This window comes from Poecilia formosa, unplaced genomic scaffold (assembly GCF_000485575.1).
Source record: "Poecilia formosa unplaced genomic scaffold, Poecilia_formosa-5.1.2 Scaffold70, whole genome shotgun sequence".
In the NCBI taxonomy this organism is placed as follows: domain Eukaryota; kingdom Metazoa; phylum Chordata; class Actinopteri; order Cyprinodontiformes; family Poeciliidae; genus Poecilia; species Poecilia formosa.
This window is the reverse complement of record NW_006800009.1, coordinates 882,369-903,234: the sequence shown is the minus strand read 5'-3', so window position 1 is coordinate 903,234 and position 20,866 is coordinate 882,369. Positions and strand designations below refer to the sequence as shown.

The 20,866-nt window shown below is 40.2% G+C and overlaps 3 protein-coding genes and 1 long non-coding RNA gene across 5 annotated transcripts; 2 read left to right on the top strand and 2 right to left on the bottom strand.

The window, feature by feature from the left end:
• The first annotated feature begins 1,898 nt into the window (after nt 1-1,898).
• On the top strand, nt 1,899-3,613 carry LOC107836616 (uncharacterized). Its single transcript, XR_001662561.1, has 2 exons — nt 1,899-3,166; nt 3,204-3,613. It is a non-coding gene; the product is annotated as an uncharacterized LOC107836616 (long non-coding RNA).
• Nucleotides 3,176-9,488, bottom strand: nxpe3 (neurexophilin and PC-esterase domain family, member 3). 2 transcript variants are annotated; one of them, XM_016673099.1, is made up of 6 exons: nt 9,356-9,488; nt 8,053-8,233; nt 5,095-5,876; nt 4,661-4,728; nt 4,359-4,580; nt 3,176-4,270 (listed from the first exon to the last, which is right to left on the bottom strand). In XM_016673099.1, the coding sequence occupies exons 2-6, from the start codon at nt 8,143-8,145 to the stop codon at nt 3,708-3,710; spliced, it is 1,728 nt and encodes a 575-aa protein (XP_016528585.1). In that variant the 5' UTR covers nt 8,146-8,233; nt 9,356-9,488; the 3' UTR covers nt 3,176-3,707. The 2 variants fall into 2 exon arrangements, with proteins under 2 accessions (XP_016528585.1, XP_007555474.1); XM_007555412.2 differs by having other exon boundaries at nt 4,359-4,583; nt 9,356-9,487.
• Nucleotides 9,489-10,243: 755 nt separating this feature from the next.
• On the bottom strand, nt 10,244-16,187 carry cep97 (centrosomal protein 97). Its single transcript, XM_007555408.2, has 11 exons — nt 15,930-16,187; nt 15,291-15,433; nt 14,828-14,986; nt 14,629-14,730; nt 14,403-14,516; nt 13,702-13,868; nt 13,444-13,608; nt 13,170-13,348; nt 12,090-12,741; nt 11,867-11,942; nt 10,244-11,242 (listed from the first exon to the last, which is right to left on the bottom strand). The coding sequence occupies exons 1-11, from the start codon at nt 15,964-15,966 to the stop codon at nt 10,760-10,762; spliced, it is 2,277 nt and encodes a 758-aa protein (XP_007555470.1). The 5' UTR covers nt 15,967-16,187; the 3' UTR covers nt 10,244-10,759.
• Nucleotides 16,188-16,432: 245 nt separating this feature from the next.
• Nucleotides 16,433-20,263, top strand: rpl24 (ribosomal protein L24). Its single transcript, XM_007555406.2, has 6 exons — nt 16,433-16,535; nt 16,662-16,737; nt 17,299-17,409; nt 19,086-19,222; nt 19,951-20,014; nt 20,133-20,263. Exons 1-6 carry the CDS (start codon nt 16,531-16,533, stop codon nt 20,211-20,213), a joined length of 474 nt encoding a protein of 157 aa, XP_007555468.1. The 5' UTR covers nt 16,433-16,530; the 3' UTR covers nt 20,214-20,263.
• Nucleotides 20,264-20,866: the final 603 nt, after the last annotated feature.

The window sequence follows — 20,866 nt, the reverse complement described above, 5'->3', positions numbered from 1 at the left end:
CTTTTCACTTGTTTCTTTCAACTAAGATGCTGCAGTCAGTAGTTACTGTGCACCATTGTGTCACAGTACCTTGCAGTGCTTTGGTGTCTGATCACAAGAAAACAGAGGATTCATTGTGATGCTGTGTCTGAACTGCAGTCAGAAAATCCCCGTCAGTCTCAGTGTGGCTGACTGTGACCTCAGGAGGGTCGCTGCTCCATCGTTTGATCGTTCTTTCTGTAACACACTCTGCTCCATTTGTTTTTGTACTGGTTTTTACTTTTGTTTTCTACTCAGTGTGTTCTCTTTTAGCTTTCCATTGCTGTCAGAATGTTATTTTTCACGAAGGACACTTTAATTGTTTAACTGTAATTGTCCCCATCATGATGTTTTTGTATGACTCTGGTGTTTGCCTTCAGTTCTGTACAAGTGTTTTGATTTGTTTTTCTGCCAAAGCAATTTAAGCTCTACATGTTTTACTATGAGAAATGATGCTGTGCAGGCTTTAGCACTTAGAGATATGCTTGAAGTTTTTGAAAAAGTATCATGCACGTTTTTAAATAAAAGTCTTAACAAAACGTGGTGATTTTTTTGTGTGAGTTGGATAAATCATTGAAAAGTGTTCGTTCTGTAGTTTGTTGCACAAACCTGCACCAAAAGCTGCAAGGGACCAGGTGTTGATTAATATAACAACAACAAAAAAACATTTATTTTATGTTTCGAGCTTGTCTTGTAAAAGCTGTTTGCATAATTGCGTTTTGCTCCGGTGGGGTTGCCCATACTTTCTTTTGCTGCTTGCCAAAGAACCAGTCTTGCATTAAGTCTTTTCAGGTTTATTACCAACAATCTGTCCCAAAAACAATTTGTTTTCATTTGAAGTTCCTTAAATCTTTGAAGAATACCAATAGCAGCAGGTTATATTGGTACATTTTGCAAAAAACGAGAAAATAATCACGTAGTAAAAGTAAAATATAAAATTCTTTATTTCAAAAATGATAAGCAACTATAAGGGGAAATTAACAGTCTTGGTAAGCTTATATGTAAAAAATCAGATTTGCACGAAACATTATTTAAAGGTCTTAGGATAAAACATTATGTTGATGCTCAAATAACTTGATTTCCTAAGAGGAAGTAAGAAATAAAATCAGACTTGTGTAGAGCTTTCCAGGTCTCTCAAAGATGCTTAACAATGAGATCAGTCATTTCCATTCATGCATACTGATGGTAAGCTACTAGATCGTAGCCACTGCTGTCCTGCAGCGGCCTGACAGAAGCGAGGCTGCTATGTTGTGCCGTCTGCCCTTCCGATCACTAACCGGTGGGTGTAGTGACTTGCCCAAGGACAAAACGACAGAATCAGACATCGAACTGGTGACCAAGTGATTGAGGGCCAACTCCAGCTGCCGTCGCCACCATAACGTTGGTCAGTAAACATCTTTTCCTGACTCTAAAACACCTGCTTGTTTCATCTTACAGTAAATAATGTGATCCTGCCTGCACTCCATGTCGAAGAGTTTTAAAAGTAAGTAGATAAAAAGCTACTTGCTGTCCAGTACTCATTGTAACTCATCATTACGAGCAATTATCAAGGATTTATCCCAATCAATTTATCCCGTTAAATAATTAATTAGCTTCTTCAATGGGATAAAAGAAGCCATTAGCTAAGTAAGGGCTAATGCTAAACGCTAATGGCCTCTAGAATGGTGTTTTTCAACCCTGGTCCTCACCGCCCCCCTGTCCTGCATGTTTTAGGTATTTCCCTTCTGCCACACACCTGAATTGTATCTCTGGGTGATTAACAGGCTTCTGCAGTATTTGATGGTCATGCATTCATTTGAATCAGCTGCTCTGGAATAGAGGCTCATCTAAAACATGCAGAGCAGGGGGGCGGTGAGGAGCAGGGTTGAGAAACACTGATTTAGAAGCTTAAATATCATTTAATCTTTGATTAAAGTGGAAGCGTGTCTGCTTGTTAAATGTGAGTATTAAATGTGAGTGGAAAAATTGAACTCATTTAGTTAATTATGTTGCATTTGACAAAATGTGAAAATGTTTTTATTGATGAAGATTGCAAAATCTACAGCATAAGCCAAACAGAGTAAGCTTTGTTTCCATTTCTTTGACCATCTTGGGCTGATTTTGGTTTAATACTCTAGACGGTCTTCATGTCCCCCAAATGGCTAAATAATTAGCAGAATGAGTTTAAAACTAGGTCCGACTCTCCTAATGTGTCAGCCACTCCAAGCATTCTGCATGCCGAGGAGAGTTCATCTTCATCGGTGCAGACAAAGTGTCAGCATAGGTTAGCAAGAGATTAAGTAACATTATTGGGTCTTTGCAGGTAGATTTGGCTTGTATGTATCTAGTGGCACATGTGGTATTTTTGATATCTTTAAGAGGTGAGATGCCACAGAATTAAAAATCTCCCAAATCCCCAAAAAATAGAGTAGCCTTGGTTATTCCATGTACTAAATTACAAGATAAGTAAAAGTTTCTATTTAAAAGTGCATGTATTCTCGTTATATTTTTTTAAATACTGATAGCTCACAGTTTCACATTTTTTTAAATAAAATATTCTAGATAATTATCCTCACCTAGAAATCACTTCAGAAATATTCCATAGCTTTTCATGTATTCCAACACGAGCCAGCAATGATTATTTCTCACTTAAATCAATATTCAATGATGAAACTAACTGTAACACATTCTAACATCCTCTTGAGGCAAATTTTTGATCAGAAATCTGTAAAAAAAATTTGATTCACTTTACATTTTCTCATACTGAGGAGTGAAACGCTATTAAAGTAAACATAGTGAGAGTTAATATGCTTGTAAACATGTTACACTAAAAAAAAGCTTGTTTTATAATATTTTTCAACCTACTGAAAAATGCAATGATTTGTAAGGCTCAGTTCCTTCAGACAAACAATTTCCCTGTGAAAAACAGGAGGAACACATGGAGTCTAAAGGTGGATATAATTGATCGCCACCACAGAATAAACATCTACATTGCTGTGAGAAAGTATTTGCTTGTCTTGCAGATTTCTTCTGATTCTCCTTGTTTGTCACACCTAAATGCTAAAAATAATATGTCAAAAAAACTCAGTGAATGCGTAAAGCAGTTTTCTGCTAGGAAAAACATCTATCCAAAGCTGCTGCTGACATCTGTCAGCAGCAGCTGACAGATGTCAGCTGCTGCTGACATCTGTCAGCAAAAGAGTTAGGAAAAGAGTTCCTAAGCACTTGGGAGGAGTAGCCAAATATAAAAGGAAAAACAAAACCATTTGAGGCACTGTCTAGTGACATAATTAGTCACAAGAAGCTCTTGTGACTAATTATGTCATGTAAAAGGCAAAAATAGAAAAGTTCTCAGGCAAAACAAAATGTCTGCTAACCAAAAAGAAGACGAAAGCCTCTCTTACATTGGCCCCAAAAGATGTTTTTCCTGCCTCAGCATGTTGCGAGTAAAGAGGCGTGAAGAACCGGGTATACTCGACATGCACACACACGTTCACTTTGGTGCCACCAATGGAGAAGAAATGATTCTGCCAGAGTCTTTGGCATTTCTGGAATAATGCAAAACACAACAAATATAAAACCATTCGCTAAAATTTGGGAGGGTGGCTCTGAGAAGCAGAACAGAAGAAAAGTTGTTCAGATCCATACAGTTGACAGACGGATTCCCGTTCCCTTCGACAAACGGATATCTTCACCAGACGTCGCAGCTTCTACTTTGTCCTTGACTTTGTCACTGGGCAGACGTAAGACAGAAGCATGTCTATCATGTTCTGCACGATGGCCTGAGGAGGATGAAGGGCGTGAGGGAGGTGATGAGCCAAACTCATTTCCCAGGCGTCCACCATGAGAACATCCATGCCTCTGAACATGGCCTTAAGCACCGTGTCCAGCTGCAGGGAGTACCAGTCGCTGTTGTACAGGCTCACCTCCGCATCCAGGGCTTGGAGATTGGCCGACCGGATCACCACCAGCGTCTCCGGTGCCCGGCCCAGCAACCTCAACAGCGCCCGCCGAATGTGCCGGAGGCGCCGGATGTACACCTCCACGGGGAAGGTGCTGAAGTGGGCCCAGATGCTGAGGACCACCACGGTGTTGGGGCCTCCGGAGAGGCCGTCCAGTTCATTAAAAACGTAACGCAGCTCGCTGGACAGGACGGTGGAAAAGCGGATGGGCGGGCCATGGCAGCGGTACTTTAACAGAATGTTATGGGTTGTGTCCACAGCCATGAAGGGCCCCACATTTTTGGGACTGTGTAGATTTATCTCCTTTATTTCTGGGAATAAATGAAAGCTGCTTTAGGGGCAACACTGGATGTGTGAAAGTAAATAAATAAAACAAGGTGAAAACAAACAACGACTCACCTGGGACCAAAGTAATGAGGTACTCGAACCACTGTCGAACGGTCGAGTCTCCGTACATGTTGATCACCTTGTTCCTCAAACACTGAGTGATTACCGCCGATTCATTGAAGTGACGCATGACGGTCCCTCCTAACGGCCTCCATGAGTCTTTGAAATAATATCCAGAAGGCTTGGGCTTAACCGGCTCTGTTCTTTCAGAGCTGTTTTCCTTCTCAACATCATCTGCTGCAAAGGGAGAAAAAAAAATTAATCCACAAAATACACAGACACTGAAATGCTGGACAAAGAAGTATAAACTTTACCTTCAGGTGGCAGCACATTGATTCTGTCTTTTCCTGAGGCGTGTATTTGAACTTTGATGTTTACACCACTGGGAAAATGACAGCGAAATATTATTTAAAGCAAATTAGAGTGAAAGTCAAGTGACAACAAATGTTAATCTTTTAGTAAACAAGATTGTAGAAAACAGTCCTCGAGCTAAAGTTACTAAAGTGCTTGCTGTTTACAAATGCAGATTACAGTATTGATAGAGAGTGTACATCATACTAAATGATTGGGTTGATTGGTAGCGGATGTATGGATGGATGGATGGATGGATGGATGGATGGATGAACGGATTGAGTTCGTTCTCATCCTTTACACGTATATTCCTGACATGGAAAACATTTGATTCCCAGAATTGCCCAGACTGTGGAGGAACCCAGTATGACTTGTTTACCCATAAAACACGACAGACCTCTGGAAGAGCAGAGCCTCCTTGTTGGTCAGGAGGTGTTTTAAATATCCCCCTTTGGCATGGTTGATTCTGGTGTCACAGCCGAGTATCTTGGGTTTGTAGCAGTACCAGGGTTCGCCCGTGTAGAGGTCTGTATAGTTGCACAGAGAATGCTGGTCGGAGGGTAAGCACATGTTGCACACTGTCGTTTCTGACAAGAAGCCCAAGCGGAACAGGCTCTTGAAGAAAACCCGATCGGGCCGATGCTCCCTCAAGTGTTTCAGCACAGCGACCGCCTCGCTGGAGTGCACAAGCGTTATCTCGACCTGGGCGGACCCCACCCAGAGCAGCGGGAACAGAACAGAATAAATTCCATTCCTGTGGTCTACCACCGTCCCAGCTACACCCGCTCCGAGCTCTGGAGAATGCAGCCTGGCAAGGAGAAAGTCCCCGCCATAATGCTTAGGGCGACCCTGATAGTCGTGCATTTGGACCAGAGCCTCCAGCTGGTCCCCGATGCGCCACTCTCTTCTTTCCTTATGGGGAAGGATGGTGAAGAGACTGTGGACAGGGTCGCTTGTCTGGCGTAGGCTGGGTGGAGCAAAGCGAGCTGGAGGGCCAGGCCACTCTATTGAATCCAGCAAGTAGTGCTCTTCAAGTTTATCCTCAGGAAACGGTTTCTGGCCCAGATGGGCACAGAAGGTGAGGTTCTGATTGTACGTTGGGAGGTTCACTGACATGAGAGATGAGTGGATCCTGGTCTGAAACTGGTAAAAGGCTGAGATTGCGTGGCAGTTCCAACTCTAAAAAAGAAGAAGACAGTTGAGTGTTACACACAGCCAGCTGCCCTGTAGACTTGTATTATTTGCTGAAATCAATATTGACTTTTGCCAATTGCAATTTCTCTGCAGAAATGATAATATTGTAAAAGGTAAGACCAGTTTTTCTGCAACAAGGGTTCGTTAGCCAATTGCAGATTATTTGTTCATTCCTTGATCTGAACTGATTATGATCAACTGAAAAGTCTTGAGGTGAGCTGGGCCGTTCCAGCTGACCCACCGATCGTCCACCTCAGAAGGTAATTATAACCTCGTAACCGCTAACAATTGCCTAGCTAGTATGGGTAAGATGGGGTTGTGTCATGGAGTATAAAGCAAAGGCGGCAGCAGCTGTTCTGCGGAGTACATGAGTATCACCTTAAAGTGTCCATCAGATCTGAGAAATATGATTATTGACAAGCAAGCTGAGGATAATGAGCAACAATTTGACTTGTATTTAAAGCACTGAATACATTTGGAGAGCCTCGTGAGACTCAGGGCTGGGAAAATACCCAGCAGATTAAGGCTGAGTTAAGAGTCAGAGCTACACCCCTTTAATTTTGCCATGCCAACATGATGTGTTGGAGGAGTACTGCTGACTCAGCAAGCCAGCAGCAATTCAGCGCTGTAACCGGCTGTAGTTATGACGCTTGTCGTTGTTCTCATATCTGTTTGTTAAACCGATAAATATAAATTAGTAACTCAGTTATGGTAATGTAGAAGTGTGCAGGAAGTCCATGCTAATGTGGGGAAAGTTGGCCATCTATCGCCGAGGGGTTAAATGTTATTTGTTGTGTTGGAGTTCAATCATTTCTGTCTCTGTGCACCACCCAGGTTCGTCAACCAGTTTCAGGATCTGACCAGAAATAATGAGATTTGGTTATATATAAAAAAAAACAGGCTTCAATGCCAAAAAAATCATCACTGGTGAATGTAACTCCGACCAGAGTTACATTCACCGTCCAGCGTTGGGGCCACACCAAGTAAGGCAAAGATTGTAGCAAGTTTAGCTTTTTATTTTTCTCTGCAATCTGTTCCCTCCCTAAAGGGTAGTCTAATCAGGTTCAGTCTGTTTACGTATGACTCCGGCAGTCACGCATTAGCATGGTTATGTAAGCTGCGGTGTGTGCGTGTAAATGGACTGAAGAGGATAAAAGAGCGATAGAGGAAAACACAGAATCCATAACAGTTGGTTTGAGTAATCTGGCAGCTTTGAGCCTTTACTCCGGTGATATTGGGACTTTCAGAAAAGTTAACTGTTTGTGTGCTAGGAGAAGTGAGCTTTGGTGGAGTAATTTGTTATTACAGCAAAACTTATTAGTAATTTGCTATTTGAGCAAAGTCGAAAAATATTTATCAGCATTCAGATTCTGTGCACCACAACTCTGGAACAAACTTCCGGAAAACTGGAAAACAGCCGAAACGCTGAGTTCCTTTAAATCCAGACTAAAACCTCACCTGTTTGGAGTTGCTTTTGTACCGTAATTAATGAAACACTAACCAAAACATATTCTTTAGGCTGTTGCTTTTCATCCGTAAATGACAATTACTTAGCAATGCTGGATATTTATTGGGTAATTGCAGTTGACATTTCGTCTGGGTATCACTAAAATCAATGCAAGTTCCTCCCCAAACCCACAGCAATACTTTTGAAAACCTTTGGTACAAGATATATTTTACAAAAAATAAATAAATTATTTTAACAGTTACACAAAATCCCATCTTCATTCTGTAGATTAGTATATCTGCACAGACGAGGCAGTTTAAAAACAAAAAAGTACTCCCCAAACTAACTCACAACACTGCAGAGTGTCTCAGACTTTTCAAAGGTCTGGATAAAAGGTGAGGCTTTTTAGAGAGGAGGAACAGAAAATTAAAGTCAAATCTGAACTAAAAGGGAAACTTTCAGTTCCCATTACAAATGTATCCAAAACTTTGTCAATGTTCCTCTAATGTCGAAAAAAACCACAAATTCACGATTGCAGTGTTTCCATTAAATAGGAAACACAATTAAAGTCAAACTGCATAAATATAAGGTCAATGGAAATGCAATTAACTAGGTCTTTTCAGTTCGGTATGATACAGAAAACATACTGCCGCTTTAAAATGGGATGTGGGGTTTTAGTTACAAAACCCACATGTGGCCCCCTTCCTGTCTTACCTCCAGAGTGTGGATGTTGCGCAGCAGGAAGATGAATCCTGACAACGACAGAAAGAGGAAAAGCAAGGCATACTTGGATGGATTTCGGCACATGGTGTCTCCTTTTTGTCTCTCATGACCAGGGCCTGCTCTTCTTCCGCACGTCACCACAGCAATGATGGCATGATTTTACTCATTAGCTCTGTGAAACGTACACGGAGAGGGAGAGCAGAAAATATCAGACGGAGCCATTATCAGTCCAGACTATGGAAACATTAATTTGTAGGATTATTATTTCTGGACTGGACACGTTACTCCCACTGAATTTACAAGTGAATTATTTATGATGTAATCACAATCTCACAGCGATCATTTAAAATAAAAATAAGAAAAAAAAATCCAACCTTTTAATTAGGCTGACAGACAGAGAAAGATCAAATCAAGAAGAAAATATTTAAATATTTTTGAAAGTTGATCAGATTGTCTGTGAACTTTCAACGTATGAATCCTTTTCTTCCTGACATAAAGGTAACAAAGAACAACATTTCTCCTCTTTAAATTTTTTTTAATGGCATTTATCTTTGGAAGTGGCTAAGAAAATAGCTACTCATCAAAACATCCCATTATAGTCAAAGTTAGGCAATTCTATTTTCCAGATAGCCAAGTAATTCTTTTTTGAATTCGTTTTTATCTACAATTCTTAAAGATGAAACACATAGTGTAATTTACATCCAGGATAGAAAGTTTTGTGAGAAGGGGTACAAGAATTGTCTTGTTTTTTTTGTTTGTTTGTTTTTTTTTAATGCCGCATCATCTTAGGTCCAGTCCTGGATAAAGCCATAACAAAGGACCAAGCTGAACTCCAGCTGCTAACAGCACAGCCAAAGGAATCGGGTTGCTGTTCTGACGTACAGCAGGGCGATATGATTTGAATACAGTTCTTAAAAACGTAGCATTTATGTATTTCACACCCCCTCCCCCCAAAAAAAAATCTTTGCAGACATCAGCAAAGCAATGAGCAAAACAAAATAACAAAAAAAAAAGACAAAAAAAAAAACAAAAAAAACAAACAACCAGCTCAATGGTGTAGACTGAGCGACAGTTTTGTTTTTAAATGATCTTAGCGGAAGAAAGATGACAGTGTGCAATGTCGGGGCGCACAGACACCTTCACATACGAAAAACCCTGGCAAATGACATTTAATAAATAAAAACAAGCCTATATATGAAGATTTATAATAGGCAAGACAAGAAAGATGCACCCTAGAACCGAAATCGTTATTTTATGCGGAGGGCGTTCAGCCGTGTAATGATATCTTACTTACATGTTAGAACGACATCGAACCGACGGGGAAATAAAAAATTAAGGCCAGGAGACCAGAGAGAGAAACAAATCCGAACATGAGGCAGAATCACCGTTAACTGTGCCGAAGATGGCTGCTGGGCTTAACTGCGCCCCTTGGTGGTCAGGGTTTGACATGTTTATTTGCTCATTTAGAATGCAGTTTTTAATTTTTTTTTTTTTTAGTATAAAAGCTACGTGTGCTCATCTTCATAGGAGGGTCCACAGCGAAGCCAGACCTTCAGAGGTTGCCAAACTTTCCAGCTTCTGACCCACAAAATAAAAATGGAAGAGGGTCGTGACTCAAATTCTTGGCTGAGTATACTAGCATTGAGCAGTGCAATGTTAACATAACAAACACTACAGCAAGTATATTCATGAATATATTATTTTCCATTTTTAATTCATGTTTTTATCATTTGACAAAATTTCTAAAATGCATATGCATTCTCACTTTGATATTTAAATTAATTTCTGACCTTAAGACCCCAGAATGACATATTCATGACCCCAAATAGGATTCCATCCTTACCTTTAGGAGCTACTTCTGTACTCCACTGCAGTTTTTATTTAAATGAAGCTCCAAAGATGCCGCGTTTTAAGAATAGGGAGATAATGACTGTCTGTAGGTACAAAGTTGCAAAACAATCACGAGAATTCACGTCTTGAGCTAAAAATCAACAAATGAACCAGGCGGAACTGTTCCAAGATTGTTTGTGGTCTGAAGGCTTGTGAACTGACTGTGGAAGTGCAAGTCCGGTTTGGAGGCGAATACAAATTAATTGGTTTCCGAGCAAAGGGGCCGAGCATAAGGAAACTTTTGTCTTCAAAATGAGAACGACGCGAGAGTCATTCAAGTCGGGCAGAAGTCTGCTGATCTTGTGTGCCAGTAATGCATATCTACGTGTTTATTTACATTTTTGAAGATAGCACAACAGCTAAAACTTATCAGACCAAAAGCTGACAAAATCTACATTGGTAAACAGATCAAAAATACAAAAAAAAAATAATAATAAAATAAATAAATAAAAAATACAACATATACATTGTGTAACTGTCAAAAAAAAAAACTGTCAGCCTCTAATCATGTTTGCAGTAGTTACTGATGAACTTTGTACACATTAACTGCTATAAATTCTGTTGCTACATTCAACCAACATCTTTTCATGGCACTAAATGTCCAGTAGTAAACAGAACAGATGGTACAAAACAGCTTAAGTTACATTCAGTGCAAGGTGGAGTTTCAAGCTTCTTCTGAGAGTTAAAATTGAGCTTCATTTGTAATCAAGAAGTATGCAGTTTATAGACCTACTCAAGGTCTTATTAAGGAACTAAATGTCTTAGTCCCACGCAGAATAATTACTAACACACATTCTGGGTAAGGATCTCAGGCCAGCTCTGGACTGCTTTGTTCTGCCTTCTGCATGGGGGGGGTGTTGGTGGAAGCTGTCCTGCTTGGGGAGGTCTGTGGCGTTTCTGTTTTATCGCTGTTCGCCTCTTCGGCCTCCTCCTCCCTCTGCTGTACAGAGGACAGGTATTCGTCCAACAGGCTGCAGTCTGCGCTGTCCGCACCGTCGCCCACGCCGGCGAAGCCGCTCCGAACCGAGCTCAGCGCTCGAACCGTCTTCAGAGAGTCGGCTGTGCCGCTGCTCAGAAAGCTGTCCTCCTGCGCCGCCTGCTGCTCGTTGGTCGTCTGGAATCCAGAGTCTGGGAAGGAGACGTCTGCGATGGGAGGGTTGGTGGCGCTTGAGGCGGCAGGAGGGACTGCGTGGCAAAGCCCGGGAGAATAGATCGGAGCTGGAGGAGCTGGCTGTGCAACGGCTGCAAGCTTGTTCTCCACCGACTGTTTCCACTGCTGCATGGACTGAAGCTACGTGAAGAACACGGAACAAGTGGAAAAATATCAGGCTGCGTCTCTGAAAAAAAAAAAATCACACCACTGATCGCAAACACAACTTCAAGAACTTTGGTACCCATAAAAATGGTTCCCAAAAGGATACAGCTGCTCCTGTGAAAAAGTAACTACAAAAACATTTTTCAAAGTTTGTCACATTACAAACTTCAGTGGATTTTATTGGGATTAATGTTATCAACACAGACTAGTGCAAGACGGTGAAGTGAAGAAAATGACAGAAAGGAAACATTTTTTGAAGGCCTCAGATCAGAAAGATCAAGGAACACAACCAACGTAGCATGATGTGCTATGCAGAGATAGGTTATAAATAATGTACCAAACTTTTAACAGTTAACTGAACGATGTTCTTACAGTAACATGGGCATCAAACTAAAATGACAGACGAGAAAATGAGTCAGAAGCAGCAAAGAATGAACTTGGTCAAATCGATCTGTATTCTGCTAGTGTTTCAGCAGAACACTTTGTCCATTTTGCACAAATAACAAATATAAAGGAAGAATTTTTTTGGTTTGAGTCGACCATTTACATGCCAATGGGCAAAATTGTTTTTTATAAATCATAAACATAATAATTATTAACCTCTTTCCATAGAAACTTCACTGCCTCCTCCTGAACCAGCCTTTGGAGCCTCTCCTCCTCATACTGCTTCTCCATCCTGCCGACACAACAGATTCAACCTTTACGTCTTGTTTCTGACATGTGCTAAAACACAACCAAAAGTAAAACGTATCAGATTTTTTTTTCTTCCTCTTACTGAAATCTGTTAACGCTGTTATATAAGCACTGTTGATAAGAAACTTACGTTTCCAGCTTATCAGACAGGAAGAGGATGTGTTCTTGCATTCGGCGCAGACGGATTTCGCTGCGCACCTCTTTGGCTGCGGGATGAAAACATCGAACGTAGTGTCCTCGCCACCAGGACTGGATTCTAACCGCCGCCTCGTTCGCCTGCAGCAGATTTAATTTATCGGCAGACGTGCTCACTTGTGCCGGCTTTGCAGCATCTTTACTTTCTGCTTTCCCAAAGTCAAAGGGCATCTCTGTGGGATCTTTGGGTATGGCAACTCTTGCCTTGGATGCAGCTGTTGTCGTGGCAACAGACGTGATATTCCCTCCACCTGTTTTCCTCTGGTTCTTCTCCGTCGGAGACGACTCATTGGTCTTGTTAGGGTTGGGATTTCTGGATTGCGACGGTCGCTTTGGAGCCAGAGAATCGGGCTCAAACGTCTCCGTCTCGTCTTCGCTGTCGGTGTGGGCCGTTTGTGGGTCCAGGTCAGACGTGAAGGGGAGGAAAGTGGACTCAGAGGAAAGCAAGCTGCTGTTGATCTTGTCCTCGTCAGTTTGCACGTCTTCCAAAAAAATTTGCTCCCCTGTAATCCTCGGGCTGCGAACGACTGGCAGCGACGCATGAGATGCATCACAACTTACCCACGTGTTAAACTGCACGACTGGCTCTGTAGGAAAGCAGAAGGGGAAAATAAAGGTTTCTGAAGGTTCCACCAACTCAAATTTAAGACTTTTTAAGACGTACAAAAGAAATGCAGGGGACAAAAACTGAAACATTTTTGGGGTTTGCTCTTAGCAGCAGGTTTGTGCTTCTCATGTAACATAAGCCAGCTGCTAATGAGCCATTTGCTAACTGCTAATGACTTGTTTGCTTGCTAGCAACTATTAGCAGCTTGTTACTGGAAGCTTTAACCAACCTAAGTAAAAGGCAAAACTCCAACTTTTGCCTCATAGAACATCTACAGATTAAATAGTCCCACCACAACAACATTTAAGACCTTTGATTAAGGCCAACATACATGTTCTATAATGAATTTAAGATATTTTAAGGCCTTGATTTTAGATTCATGAACAATTGATAAAGCAGTCTTCTCACCTTTCTCCTGGACAGACGGAGCAGCAGCTAGAGCAGGCGTGGGGATGTTTTTCATCACTTCGTCTCCGCTCTGTGAAGCTGCGTGTGAAGGGCTGTGGCTTTCAATGTCTAGCTGAGTTGGACGAGGAGGACTGGGACAGTCTCCGCGTGTCTCCTCCAACAGCTGCCTTTGGTGGAATCTGACACAAAATGAGTGAATTCGAGGTAATTATACGTTATAAAAGCGGGTGGGAATAACCATTTCATGCTTGCGTTAGGCAACACAACATAATACCTCTGTTTACTGAGGATCTTCTCCAGTTTGGCATCTTCTGCCGTCTCCAGGGCAGGTGATGCTGTCAGAGGGCAAACAGTGGCCAGGTACTGAACCAGCTGAACATGCTGCCCAGGTCGATATGAGCGACCTTTCCCCTGACTGTAGAGCCACTCTGCTTTGAGACTGTTGTCAGCAGATAAAGAAAAAACAAACTAGATTCAAATGTTTTGACAAAGCGTCACAAGTAAACTGTAGCAGTGTGGCAAACGGGCTCACCCTTCTTTTTGCGTCACGATGTAGCCATCAAGGACCTTCAGGTTCAGGCACCAACTCATGATGTACGGTCGATAATCGAAACCCGGCAACGAGGGAGTCGCCATGACGCAGGGGTTGCACATGATGGACAGCTGCTCCAGTTCATGAAGAGGGGCCAGGTATGACACCTGAACAACAACACTCAATACTGTCACTGATAAACGATATTTGTGTGTTTCAGTTAGGCCAGTTGCAATAAATGATAAATCAATTAATCATATAATAATTTAAAATAAGCTCATAATTTATATTTACATATTTTATCATTTTTCTCCCCATTTCTAATCAAAAACTGGATGACAGAAGTTTTCTGTGTGGTTCATTGGTCTCAACTAGCTCCTTAAAAAAAAAAAAAAAAAAAAAAAAAGTTTCTTCACAGAAACTTCATACTTTATTTAATTTGGGACATTTTTTTTAATGTCTACGAGTTCCATTGTCAAATACTCATTAGAATTTCAAGTGTATTGATCTTTGAGGATGTTTTTCTCACATTTTTATGTCACTATCATTATATTATTTGAAAAATGGTCTCAAAACAACAATATCATGATTTATCACAATAACGTCTGAGACAATTTATCATTCAGCTAAATGTGTTATTGTAGCAAGTCATATTTCAGTTAGGGTCCTAGTCATGACAGAATGAAATGGTAAATAATTACTTCATTAAGATCCCTTATCTCATTTTCTGCCAGGGAGAGAATGGATAAATGGGCAGGAAGATGAGCAGGAACAGTGCGGAGCGTTGTAATGCTGTTTCCATGGAGCAGCAGCGTCTGCAAAAGTGGACAGAAAATAGATCACATTCACAAAAAAACACCCTCCAACACAAGAATCATTAAAGTGTTTCTTAGTGGATTTTTTGTTTAAGTAAACATTAAGACTTACCTTTAATGCCTCTAGTTTAGTCAGATCCCCTATGGCAGATATGTTATTATCAGAAAGATCCAAGTGCTGGAGACACACACAGCTGTTCAGTTGCTCAATGACCTTTGATGGATAGAGGAGACTGTTGAAGATTTATCATCTGACACATTAGATAAATATACAACCATATTAATTACAACATAGTCAAATATTTCCGTACCTTAATGTTGTTTCCTGACAGGTTGAGCCATGTCAGATGGGACAGATCTCGCAGCCCTTCAATGTAGCCAATACTGTTATTGGGAAGATTGAGGACTCTCAGCTCTCTGAGTTGGGAGACCCCCATCATTCTCACCAATCGGTTATTGGCTACAGACAGCTGATTAGTAGAAAATAATGAGTTCAAATTAGACATCAAAACAGAGATCAAAGCAAATGTTTAGAGGGTATGAAACCCACGAGTTCTACACATTTTTCTAGTCAGAGTGGCATACTTTCCTTTTATTTAGCTAATTTTAAGGTTAAGTACAAAACTTCATTATGAATGTACGGTAAGGCAAATATTTTCAATGGATGGAGGGATATTTTAGACAGCGGGATAGAGGGCAAACTGGAAAATACTCCATCAAGTTTTATTCTTGAGAGTCCTGCTTGTGAGTGCTGTGTGTCTTTCCCAACACTACCTGCTGAAGGCTTGGGCAACATTCCAGGTGATCCAGCTTCATGATGTTGTTACGGTCCAAGATGAGGGTGTGGGTGTCCTCGGAGCATGTGAAACTGGGATCCAGCTTCTGCATACTGCGAGCTGAAAGATCAACCACAGGAACTGGGGCGGAGAGGGGGGGGGGGAATTAAGGATGAGGACAGCAGTCAGAAAAGCCACACACAAATATTATTTCATTACTTTATATGACTGCAGCAGACACAAGGCTTTCATTTTAAAACAAAAGCAACGAGTTTGACTGACAAATGTATTGAGACTTAAATGTTTAAAAGCTTATCTGAGCTTAACAGTCGATGCAATTCCATCAAGAGGACAAAACAAGGGCAGAAAGAAAATACCATCCTAACAAATATTTCTCCTACAACACGTACAAGATACCTATACATAATATGCATTGATTTGATTCCGAAATAAGCAAAACAAAACATGAAACGTGTAAACTTCTTGTCTAATTTAGAGTAACTGACTCTGGGTGTTTCTATGTACTGATAACGTTAGGTTGCTAACGGGTGTCATCTGATGCGCCCAACGCGGCGTCTTCTATTAAACCCCCCAATTTATCTGTTTCTCTACGAAAAACTACAATTCATCCACTTACCAGCATTTGTATCACACTTTACGTCTGATACACCCATCCTATCGGCTCAGGACAAGGCTAAGCTTTAGCTAACAGCTACAGTGGGAAAGACAAGAAGCATCTTTAGGCTGCCAAACTGGGGCACGGAGGGCTTTATGGGAAACGTAGTTCTACGTGTCTTTCTCTTTCATAAGGGTGCTTTACAATACACCCCCGATAGGACTACAGCTCATTGATTGTCCGCGGTTGTACGCTCGTCCCGCCAACTACATTTTGATTAAAAAAATAAAGAAAAGATATTAATAACAATGCTGAAAGAAACTACTTAGTATTTTTAAGAATAATTTTATATTTGTTTTATTTATATTTTCGTTAATAAAAAAAAATACCTGCTTTTTCAGCAACGGTCGTTATGACGTCAAATTGTAATGTTTAGCCAAGATATAGATGTGACCCAAAAATGACTTTAAATGTAATATATTAAAACATATAAAAGCAAGCATACGACTAACTTCTAGAAAACGTTCACTTTTTTTGTATATTAAATGTCAAATAAATAACCTTAAATCAGTTTCCGCTTCCGGTATCTTTCTTTCCGGTTTTGAGCCCTCTCGTAGCCATCATGAAGTGAGTGTACCGAATATAATCAAAAGCAATCTGAACTCTTTAATAAACATTGTTATGATGCTTCTAGCAAAAACTGATATAATGTTCACTCTTCTATCGGTGATGTGTTATATTTGTTGGTTACAGGGTCGAGTTGTGCAGTTTTAGTGGGTATAAAATATACCCCGGCCATGGCCGCCGATACGCCAGGATAGACGGAAAGGTAACAATTTCACATTGTATTTTGGCATTTTCCCTTTGCAAATGTAGCTGTTTTGCGGGGTAAACGCCTTCTTGGTTTAAAATGAATGGCTTGTTGGTTATGTGTTAGTTTAAGTCTGTGTAATAGGTCCTATTGAAAGCTCTTTACTTTGCTAACATTAGCTTCCAGCGTCATCATGTCCTAGCAAGAACATATAAGTTAATGTAAAACTTAGGTTTGTACCGACATTAGGTTCTTACCAAGAGAAAAGTATGTATTTTTGAAGTCAGATAATGTTAAAGTCACGCATACCCTACGTGTACATATGTTTTAGCAGGGATTTTTTATTAATCATCTTGATACATCTTGATAGGTTAGTGTGTTGAATAATAAACTTGTTAGCATTGTGCATCTTAACAGTTTAGTATTGTTATTCATTGTAATTATATAAATTGTGACTTATAATAGTATTTATGTCCTTATTATTGATGGGTATAATATATCAACATGTTTATTGAACTAGTAAATGTCAAATTTCTAGCACACAAACTAAAATTATAGCAATTGTTTTGTTTTTGTTAGGTGTTCCAGTTTTTGAACGCCAAGTGCGAGTCTGCCTTTCTATCTAAGAGGAACCCCAGACAGATCAACTGGACTGTGCTGTACAGACGCAAGCACAAGAAGGGCCAGTCTGTAAGTACCAGTGCTTACAAACACAAACTGATTTGGGTTGATGTAGAACATCTTCACTTTTGAGTTTGTGTTTATATATTGTCACAATGACAACTTATATAAGCTGACTTGCGCAGTTGGACCTTAAGTGTTCCAGAAAGCTGCGCTGCCCCAACACCTCCTTTACCGCCACAAAATTGCATATGTACATTTCCATGTCCTTGAGGATGAATTCAGTTGAGATCTCATTTCTCTGCGTAGAAAGTGGGAAATAAATGCTGAAAAAAAAAGAAAAAAAAACATTTAGAAGATGTTGCAAGTAATTTCTTTGTAAAACATCACCAGAGATGTGCAGATGATGAGACTTGCCAACATCTGTCGCCAAACATTAAATATAAGTGCCTGCTTTCTGCCTGTAGCCTTTTTTTGAGGGGGGGGATGCTTCTTTTGCAAGTGGTAATTAACAAATTAATTGTTTCTATTGTTTAAAAGAACAAATGTCTGGGATTAATGACAGTTTTTCATGGGAACACTAATTTAATCACAACATCGCCGCTTTTACGGACAGAATGTCCTTTAGGGAGGAAAGTTATTTTTCTGCTTGTAAAACTTTCAGCAAAACATTTTCAGATTGCTTGAAATCTAATAAGTTAAACATATGAACCAAACATTGCAAAGAGGGAATACATTTGGCTAAAATGGTGACTAAACACTGCACTGTTTTTCTAAGTTTTTCAGGCAGAAATGTCTTTGCACAAAAATTTGTTTAATGTTAGTTGTACATTTCAACCAGGGAAAAAAAATGGTTGAACTTCACATATATTCCTGTATATGCCTCTGAAGTTATGCACTGTAGCACTTAATGATGTATTGCTACAATTTCTTTCCTTACATTTTACTAACTGTGACCTTTAAAAAGGCTTTTGAAGGTGCGTGAAGTTGATGGAACATCTTTTTGGCTGTGGGTGAATGGTGTGCACGGTGTAGGTCTGTGTCATGTGTTGTGGCCAGGCTGCGTTTTGCAGTCCTGGCCACAGCGCTCACGCCGCACCTGCAGCCATAGAGCAATCGGGGATCATAGTACTGGTCTTTGAGGTCTTCTCAGACGTCTCATCATCGACCAGCCTCCAAAGTCTCCAACAAAAACTTCATTTACACATAACGGCTCATATATCGTCTAGTGGTGGCGAGTATTATTGGTAATGTTAAAGTAAGTGTTTGCTTTGTCAAGTGGAGAGTAGTTTAGTTTTTTTTTTGTTTTTTTTAAGACTAGTAATCTACCTTTTGTGCTTGTAGTTATTAATAGCCTGTAGCACATCAAGCACTTGTTCAGTGCCTGGTTAAATGTTGATATTTTTCTTAGTATTGATGGTGAGACAAAACTCTTTGTCAGTCAAAGCTTATATCGACTTGTTTAAATCGCCTGATGATGCTGAATATCCAGTCAACTTAAATACAGCAACAGCTGTTTGATTATTCCTGTCTGCATTCCTGCTGCGAGGTAACAGCAGTGCTGCACCCTTAAAAGGATGTCTGCTTTGGAAGATTAAAGCTTTATTAACAATAACACAATACCTAAGGAATAATGCTGCTATTTCTCTTGGCTTAAACATGGGTGTTGGGCCCGTTTGTGTCTTCAGAAGTATCTTGTAAGACAGTCTGCAGGATTTTAATAAATGCCTTGTCTGCCTTTACAGGAAGAGGTGTCAAAGAAGCGTACCCGTCGCGCAGTGAAGTTCCAGAGGGCCATCACTGGGGCCTCCTTGGCCGAAATTCTGGCCAAGAGGAACCAGAAACCCGAGGTCCGTAAGGCCCAGAGGGAGCAGGCCATCAGGTAAGAAGACGGAGCTATGATTAAAGTTTTGAGATGTTCTGAACTCCATATGGTTGTGGTTTGGAATATGTCTTCAGGAAACGGTATTTAAAGAAGTTAAATAATTCTTAGATCTATCTGCTTGTAGAAGTGCCCTGAACAAAAGTAACTACTGTATTAATTTCTTTTCTGTTAACCATCTAATCAAAATGAAACAGGGTTTAAAGATTTAGAAATATTTGCGTGTTTACTAAGATGTTTTAGAGATTGGACATGGGACAAAAAAAGTATCCTTTTGGGTTGCAGTCTGTAACGGACTGTTTCTTTGTGTTATCAAAGTGAGGACACTAAGGTTCTCTACTGTTCATAAATCTTAACATGACTAAACCCCACTTAAATAAATAATTCTTATAAAGACTGTCCCTCACTCTAGGATTGCCATTCTCTTTATATATTTTGTTAAGATGAAGCTTTGAAGAATGTGAACCGTGTGTATTTCAATTTATGTACATCTTTGACAGGAGTTACAAAACTTCTAAATGTCAAAAAATTAACTTGATGTGAAACAGCCAAACGGGAGTATCTACGCCTTTTTTTTTTTTTTTTTGGCTCTTCAGTATTTCACTAACTGATATGACTGATCGTTTAAACATTACCAGATCACAACAATGCTGTCATCACTTAAAGATGACATTATAAACAACCAAATTGTCCAGCAGCAGCTGTTTAAACCTTCCTTCTCATTTTAGAGCTGCCAAGGAGGCCAAGAAGGCAAAGCAGGCAGCCAAGAAGCCCGCTGCGCCAAGTGCAAAGGTGAGAAATGTGAAATGTAGCCAAGCTTCATTACTCAATGATCTAGATGTAGGTTTGAGGTTTACTGCAGGAGGATTTAGGATTTGGCCTGAGTTTGAACGCCTTTCTTATTTTCTAGACCTCTGCCAAGACGGCACAGAAACCCAAGATCGCCAAGCCCATGAAGGTCAGCGCACCCCGCGTTGGAGGAAAACGCTAAATCTGGACTTACATTACTGGTTGTTAATAAAGTTTTGTGGTTAAACCTCATGTTTGGTTTTGGATTTTTGTTTGAAGATACAACACTGAGATGAAGGTAAACCTCTGACATGGTTCATTTTGTTTCCTTACTCATAAATATTCATCCTCTGTTCATTAGGCTGCAGCTTGAGATGAAATATGAATCCTGTTGAACTCCCCACTTGTTTTTTTAATGTCCACATTTTTTGAGATGTCCACGTTGAGATGTTTAGGATCAACGTCCATTGATCCTAAACGGGATCAATGGACGTTTCCAAACTGATTATACTCTAGTGTAATTGATCTGATGAGCTCGGCACTTGCACCAATATTAGCCAGATGTTCAAATGTTAAGTCTCTATTTTGGCTGGTTTCTGATTTGATTTATTTTCCATGATGTCACAAAAAAGCAGTGAGGTTGTGTCTTAAGTGTGCCTCCAAATTAAATGTGGATTCACAGCTATGAAATGATCATCTTTGCTTCCCAAAAGTAATGTAAAGGGATAGTAACCTTAGTGCATGTGAACAAACTTACGAGTTTGAAGATAGTCAAAAAACATTCTCTTATTAAGTTTGGTCTGATTTAATGTCAGTAGGGGAAAAAATATGTTTAATACATTATATGTAAATCTT

Bases quoted from the DNA above. Each gene is read 5' to 3' on its own strand.
- nxpe3 (XM_007555412.2), bottom strand. From the start codon at position 8,145: ATGTGCCGAAATCCATCCAAGTATGCCTTGCTTTTCCTCTTTCTGTCG. The intron at 4,729-5,094 runs GTCTGTCGTGTT...TCATTTTCCCAG, and splicing joins GAGGCTCTGCTCTTCCAGAG to TGGTGTAAACATCAAAGTTC. The intron at 4,584-4,660 runs GTAAAGTTTATA...CTCCCTTTGCAG, and splicing joins CAATGTGCTGCCACCTGAAG to CAGATGATGTTGAGAAGGAA.
- cep97 (XM_007555408.2), bottom strand. From the start codon at position 15,966: ATGGGTGTATCAGACGTAAAGTGTGATACAAATGCTG. The intron at 14,517-14,628 runs GTAAGTCTTAAT...CCACTTTTGCAG, and splicing joins CTAAACTAGAGGCATTAAAG to ACGCTGCTGCTCCATGGAAA. The intron at 13,349-13,443 runs GTATTATGTTGT...ATTTTGTGTCAG, and splicing joins AAGATCCTCAGTAAACAGAG to ATTCCACCAAAGGCAGCTGT.
- rpl24 (XM_007555406.2), top strand. The intron at 17,410-19,085 runs GTAAGTACCAGT...CTGCCTTTACAG, and splicing joins AGCACAAGAAGGGCCAGTCT to GAAGAGGTGTCAAAGAAGCG. The intron at 20,015-20,132 runs GTGAGAAATGTG...CTTATTTTCTAG, and splicing joins CCGCTGCGCCAAGTGCAAAG to ACCTCTGCCAAGACGGCACA.